The following is a 7,488-nucleotide window of genomic DNA, read 5'->3' as shown; positions in this document are numbered from 1 at the left end:
CCCCCCCCCGGGCGTTCATCAATACATCAATCGATACAATATTCTGAAAACGACTTCAGCGATGTCACCTCAAAATTCCCAACGAAAATTTTCCAGAATCATGTTTTTTTCATTTAATTCACACGTCTCACTCGAGTCTCGAAAAAAATAATTATTAATTAATTAGGCAATGCTCACCAAAAATTTTTTAACGACTTTGTCTCGACCACACAATCATGATTTTCAAAGTTGCAACAATGCCGGTGCTGCAAGCTCGAGGCCAATCGCCACATGAATTTTTTCAATCCTCCCAGCACCATTAATATACCCGAATACGCACTAATTCTGTTGTCCACGCGTTACCACCCATTAGCACAAGCTTATTGTCATATTGTCAATAAATATTTCCGCGATTATACATGTTTTTTCTACGAAAATACCTCGAACGAAAACCGGGCGTCTCACTTCATGGAACACTCAGCCGCCATTTGATGTGCGTACAGACTATGCGCACGCGTCTTGTCGCCTGTACTGGGCCCATTGTTATTCCCTCATGATTGACAATAAAAATCATTACCTCATGATCTAATAGTCTGCGCACATCACAATCACATAATGAGTCCACGTTTTCTAATTATTCGGGGGATTTAACACTGATTTCACGTAAAAATGCAGAGAGCAAAAATCACCTCACCACAAGGACTCGACGCCATCTTGAACTGTTGCGCCGACCAGATGCGCGCGGGATTTATTCTTCAATTAAATAAATCTTCAATTTTTTTTTAAACCATAATAATAAGACTATTTGTGTTTATAATTATTCTAACGATTTTATCCCAATTATTATGAGAATCCTGAGGCTACGGGTATGAATCAGCAGAAAAAAATAAACAATATCCCCAATTTAGATTTTTGTCCTGAAATCCTGAACGACATACGAATCATCACAATGTTTGTCATTATTCAAACAAATTTACCGTAATTATTCTGGAAATTGTGGGCTTGTGGCTGTCAATGAGGTGGGAGATGTGAAAAAACAGGAAGTGTTCGATTCTCCTCGGCATTTTCATCTCCATGAATGAACTGAGATCGTTCCATCTCTACCAGCATCACCAGACAGGACTGGTATGACAAATTGGGATACCTCTGGAGAACGACTGGAGCTACATGGACAGATTATTACTGAATGCATCATAGACTTTTATCCGGTGACAGAGGAGTAACATACACGATAGTCACGAGTTGGATAGAATGATTCTCCATGGCTGTAACGACCACAATACCAGTGGCACATCCAGCTTCTATGCTTTGATGCACAATTCCCGGAGTAAGACCCGGCGAGCCTGAAGGCACAAAGGTACACGTTACCAGTCCTTTGCCAAATGGAACGTACTGTGCTCTCTGCTCCATGTATGTCGGGGTCCATAGGGATGGTAATGAGCATGGATTGTCTCGCCTCAAAGGCGAGTTCATTACACACCACTCAAATCAACGACAAGGACAAGTTTTTCATCACAATCTTTTTTTTTTAGTGCTGAGTGGAGCTGGAAAAACATACAACTGCAGGGGAGGACCTCATGGAGGCACTGGATCACTGCCAGCTCTCTGGATTTTTTTTTTTACCAATTGTAAGAGGGGAATAATCTTTTGGACGACACCGTGGAGCACTTGATCTCTCCGAATTTTTTTCACAACATCCGGAAAATCTCATTCATTTTTTAGATTTATCTTCTATTCTAATTTTTTGGAATACTTCAAGTGGTTTATATTTTTTTATCTTGAAAACTGTCGGCTCTGTTATAAAAGTGTGATAGAATATTTTCTGAAATAAGAGAGGAAAAATAAATTCGATTGCTAAATTGTTAAGGAGAAAATCCAAGAAGATTATTTGGTATTGGGAAACTGAAAGTTGAAAGGTGCTTTGTATTTCGAAATGAGGTCTCCACGTTTTTTAATTGGACATGAAATCTCAAATTGCAGACGATTGCTCATTCAATCAATACTCAGATACTTTTTCATTCTCTAACGAGACAATTTCTCTGGAATTTTCACTGGCTGCACCTCAATATCCTCTCGTCATGTCATTTAAAAGTGTGAATCCACACAATGAGAACAGAAAAAAGTATTATGTGTGAATAGCATTTGGATTTTGATCAAACTCGTGAATATTCAGTGTGAGTATTCGAGTCCTCGACATGGAATTTAATATGCCGCCTAGGATATGGAAAATGGGTACACTGAGATGAGGGGAATTTTTTTTTCTGATCGATCCCTTTGGAATGTCGTTGGTATGTGTCACAAACAGGGTGAATTTTTATTCACTCGTGCCCTATTCAACGATCTTGCATTCATGACAAGAGTACCCTGTTTGCATAAGTATAACGTACTGATGATGTTGAATGGAAATTCTTCAGCATTACGGTATATAAAGGCTTTATTCCCCCATTGAACCGGAGAATCTCCCCCACTAATTATTCTCCATCCAAATAATTAAATTTATAACTGCAATTAAGATCGAAAAATTCAATAATTAATACCCTCAAATAAACCACGAAAAACAACCACTATAAAAATATTAATCGTCCCATTACTCATCACTGATAATTCAGGACGATTTTTATTTGAATTAAAATGAGAATAATTATAAATAATCATACCAATGAGTGGAGTAACCGAAAAAATAAATAGTGGAAGTGCTCCAATACACTTAAATTGTAAAGGCAACAATAAAAACGTATAGATAAGTGTCTATTCCGCATTTGTGATTCTGCACTTCAACACATAACATTCACGCCCAGTCATTTTTCCTCGCGTACTATTTTCTTTTTTTCTTCCACCACTGAAAAGTCATACAGCTGAACTCGCGTTTTCATACGAATTGCTGTACTTAAACCACGATCGTAAACCTCTTCCCCAGCATCCACGGGACTACACATTTTTCCTGAAACTCACGTTTTCTTTTTACAGGTACACAGAGACAGAGCATTACTCGTCCACAGGCAGGGATATGACGGTTGTTTTGCGACGAGCATCAAACAAACCACCCGATGAAGAATTCATGGATGTCGCTTACTATTTTCACGACGGTAAAGTTGTTCTTTTATACACTTCAGTCCTCTACTCATATAAAAGTCATCACGAAGGCAATGATAAAATACCAGAGTTAAAGCAGATCCATATTTTTAAGATGCTCAATACCACTCAGGAATTCACTTTGCATTCCTCCCTGCATCGAGAAAAATTATTCCAATCCAATAATCATTCTGCAGTTGCCAATAAAATATTCACTCGCTCCAATATGAAATAGCCCATTAATTTTATAATTATTTCCACTCATTACTCTTATTCATTTCGTGGTATTTAAATAGCGTTGTTCATTCGGTGTGAATAAATAAAATTTCTGGATGTGGGAACGTTCCTTCTCCTTAAGAAGATATGGATTTTCGCCAAGTGCCACGTCAGTGAAAAATCCCAATGAAACAAGGGGGAAAGCTCTTTTCATCGAACCGTGAATTCAAGTCTCAGCGTGAAAGAATATGATGGAAGTGAAAAAGCTCAACGTATTCCTCTTGTATTCCAGTATTTGGTCTGAGAGACCAAGTGAGTGTGAGATAAAGTGGGCTGGGGTACTTTTAACGTGTCAATAACCCACGTACGTTTAAGAATGCCATTCACTTTTCCAACAGTGTTTTCTTCAAAATAAATCCCACGTTTGAGGATTGTGTGTTGAAGCGAAATTGACGTGTGTGTTAGAGGAAACATTCTTCAACGTCGTAATCTCCACGGTTGTACACTAAAATTTATCCAAAAGTTTTGCACTCCTTCCTCCTGTCCCCCCCCCTCAACTTTCTTTATTCTCACCATTCGAGATATCTGTTTTTATTTCTCCTGGTTCTCTATATTTTTTCTTCTTTTCATCTCTTTTTCTTCCAGAGAGGGAAGGGGGCACTCTACGGCCCTCGAGTGCCTGTGACGTGGAGTACTACGGTCTGAGCTCACCAAAGGAAGGCTGGGTGGTGCACCCTATTTCCAGGCTGTTCACCCTGCAAGGCTCCGTCAAGTGCAAACACCACTTCATTCCAGCCGCTAACCAATCGGCGATTCTCACGGTAGGGGTACCATAAACTACCAAGAATCCTTGGGGGAAAGTGATAATTGTCTTTGAGACACTTGAGGTGATATCGACAGGCTTTCTTAGGGGTCATTTAATATTTCAAGGTGGAGAATGACAATGTCAAACGTCCCACCACCAATCAGTGTATTACTCTCTGTGGAGACAGTGGATGCAGGTGCATGAGTGACAGCCCACTGGATTCTATTGATTATCTCCAGGTTGGCTCGGAGCCTGGACACATCATTATGTGCCTCTGTGGGGATTATCAGGTGATTTTTACAGTTCCAATGGTATTTGTTTTTCAGATGCTATTTTTATTGATAATGTCAGATGAATAGTTATTGATCGATGGAAACAAATTGAACAGTTCACAATAGTGAGAAATTATATATATATTATATATAAATTATATACGGAATATGATCCCGTAGCGAATGACCACTTGCCCACTAATTTCATTGAGTATTTCATTGAAATTCGAGAGAAATATTGAGCTAAACGCAATTGAGTTGACATTTTGTAGAACTGGCTACCCCTGAAAATCCGAAGTTGGACACCCCTCTATATCGAGTGGTCTCGCTCATCAAGATCAGGCTTGGGTTTCAAAGCCAACTACAAATTTGCTGAGAGCGCTTACTGCGGCGATCATTCGACGAGAAAACCCGAGGGTATGATACGCGCTGAGGATCTCAGTGTACCCAGTATCTCCAGTCTCAATCAGTACTATCAACAAAAGTGCATGTGGATATTGGACTCATCAATCGACAGACAACTCATCATCGAGGTTGAATCATTCCAGGACAGTGAGTATTTCGTGTGTCCATTCATTATGAATCGTTGAGTCGTTCTCATTAAGTAAATAAACTACCCTATTTTGGGAATAATTCGACGTTACGGACAAATACGTCCAATAATCCTCGGCCAAATGCTACGATAAACTACCCAGCATTTTGCTGGGGGTAAACAATTTATCGAAACGTTATCTCAAATTCACGAAAACCCGATTGGGTGCAACGTTTATTATTCCGGGATGTGGGGGCTCCAGGAATAGGTCTATGTGTGCATTACAGTGTTGCTGCGGGGTTGAGGGGAGGGTGATGGGTAACAGTACATATATACGGTGTATAAACCATACAGGTTGACATAGCAAACGATACGGGACGAATAAATATACTGTCGTTCGTTCCGGTGCCAGGGCTTTTCCCTCGGAACAACCAATTAAGGGTGGGCGTCGGCAATTAATTGCTGCCGACAGTAGCGGATAGATAACGAAACGAGCAGCAAGAATGAGGAATAAGGGTAAGAGGGGTGAGGGGGGGAGGTGATACGGCAGATGGATTGATGGGATATGGGCGACGTCCAGAGGAGATTTTTACCTTCGGAGAGGGTCGAGTTCAACTCGATACGGCTATTTCGAAACGTTATATTTTCTCGACACCTGTGAAATCGATAAAACGTGTAGATCCGCGGGTGAATAAAAAGAGTCTTCATTTATTATTATTATTATATTAGGATTTTAATATCATCTGGGAGATATGTACGAAAATGTGTTGGATTTCTCTAAATTTCAAGGACCCTGTACAGCCTGGAACCTGACAATACATGAGTACAAGAAAACTGGCGATCCGGTTGGCCAGAGGCTGCATACATTCTGCTCACGGGATAGGCATAAAAATTTTACACTTCCACGGAAAATGAACACCGCGGTCGTCAGGTATGGAATTTGATTTTTCCTTTCTTTCATCTGTAAATTGAAAAAAAAAAATGTCCTGGAGACAACTTGAAGCTAACACTCTGACACAGATTGCAAGCTCTCGGCAGAACGGCGCCTCAGTACGTGATGAAATGGCGAAGTGACACAGTTATGGCGAATACACAAAAAAGTGGCCCCTCGCCAGCACCAAATTACGTATCCGGCACGTCAGTTGCGGTACTCGTTAATCATCACTCTTTTCCTATGGCTCTGTCAACTCTGGTGGTATTTTTATTCTGTTATGGCAATTTCTGAATGTGTGAGAGTCTAGTGTACATAGGGCAACTCCTCGGGCGTGAAAAACAATTCCATTGATCAATGGACAAGTAGCCAAGTCATGAAATGAGATGAATCTGGTAACATTCCTGTTTTTTCATGTTTTTCAGCCATTAATCTGAGGATCTATCAATTTTAGAGAAAAATATCAAAAGGCTTTTTTCATCGGAAACTCAATCACCTGCAAAAAAGCTCTTTACGGTTTTCACCTCAAATCGATGGTTTTTTGGATAAATCGATAATTTGGAATTTGAAAGGATGAACAATCGATTTTTCTCAATTCGTCATTTTGCTACTGATTTTATCGAATCAATTTCTGTAAATAGTATAAATAAGATGGTAGGGACGGTTTGATTAATAGTGCTGGCATTGATTTTCTGTAAATAAATTGTAGATTAATAGAATTTGTACAGAATACAATGAATTTGAAGTAATGGGCAACGTAGGGTAATGGGGAAATTAATATTCGAGAATTCTAGAGAAACGGAAAGACGAATTTTGGCGAACGAGCTTGTGTCCTCGGGCACAATTTCCTTGGGAGGGACATCAGTTATGTCGATGCAATCCAAATGAAATGAGAGTTTGCCAAAATTTTAGTAACGTACACAATTCAGGAAGACGCCAGACCAGTTATCTACTTTTGTCTATTGCTCGTTAGCGATCATGACGCAACTCCCATTAGAAGCAATTTGAATAAAAAAAATGAGACTCCATCTGATGTCCCTCTCACCTGTTATGCATCCCTCAGTGATCGATTAGTTTTTCTGGTAGTCGACCATCGAGGGAAATTAATTGAAGGAAAATTACGTGCGTATGAAAAAATTCAATGAATGACTTGCGTTCTCTCTAAAAATTTCTGATGGATTTCCGATAAATCTCTGATAATATTCTACAGAGTTGGAAGAGGGATTGACTGGAATTTCTGGGGCGAGTGCTGGAATTTAATTGATTCATTTCATATACACGAGAATATGGAATAGGTTCACTATTACATGTATGTATTAATACTCAAACCCAAAACTCCAAAACAGACTATTAGTGAGTACTAACTGATCGATTAAAGGTGACGGTGGAGGTACGAGGCCGAAGCTTCCATAAACCCAGATCTATTTTTTACGATCATTTAATTTATCCTCTTTTTTTAATATTTTCAGCGGTGAAAAAGGCTATGAAATGTTTTATTATCCACCGCTGTACACATATAGATAGTGGCTTCATAAACTTTCAGAGCACCATTTTCGTAAAAGTACTCTTCAGCTCTTTATACATTTTCACAAGAGGCGATTTTAATAGACATATCAGCACTGATAGATATTAATGATTTTTGCAATAATCGAACGGTTATTTATTCTGAAAGGTGCTCACG

At 39.3% G+C, this 7,488-nt stretch overlaps 1 protein-coding gene across 1 annotated transcript in view; it reads left to right on the top strand.

The window, feature by feature from the left end:
* LOC105268909 (uncharacterized) overlaps positions 1–7,150 on the top strand; it is an 82,179-nt gene extending 75,029 nt beyond the window's left edge. The window contains exons 12-17 of the mRNA XM_011308822.1: positions 2,947–3,065; positions 3,913–4,088; positions 4,198–4,362; positions 4,617–4,896; positions 5,666–5,807; positions 5,897–7,150. Of these exons, the coding sequence (XP_011307124.1) occupies positions 2,947–3,065; positions 3,913–4,088; positions 4,198–4,362; positions 4,617–4,896; positions 5,666–5,807; positions 5,897–6,101 (1,087 nt within the window). The 3' untranslated portion in view covers positions 6,102–7,150. The remainder of the gene's footprint in view (positions 1–2,946; positions 3,066–3,912; positions 4,089–4,197; positions 4,363–4,616; positions 4,897–5,665; positions 5,808–5,896) is intronic.
* The last annotated feature ends 338 nt before the right edge of the window (positions 7,151–7,488 follow it).

Source organism: Fopius arisanus, unplaced genomic scaffold, assembly GCF_000806365.1.
Source record: "Fopius arisanus strain USDA-PBARC FA_bdor unplaced genomic scaffold, ASM80636v1 scaffold00062, whole genome shotgun sequence".
Taxonomy (NCBI): Eukaryota; Metazoa; Arthropoda; class Insecta; order Hymenoptera; family Braconidae; genus Fopius; species Fopius arisanus.
The sequence above is the reverse complement of the archived record's forward strand: the minus strand, read 5'-3'. Positions and strand labels throughout refer to the sequence as shown.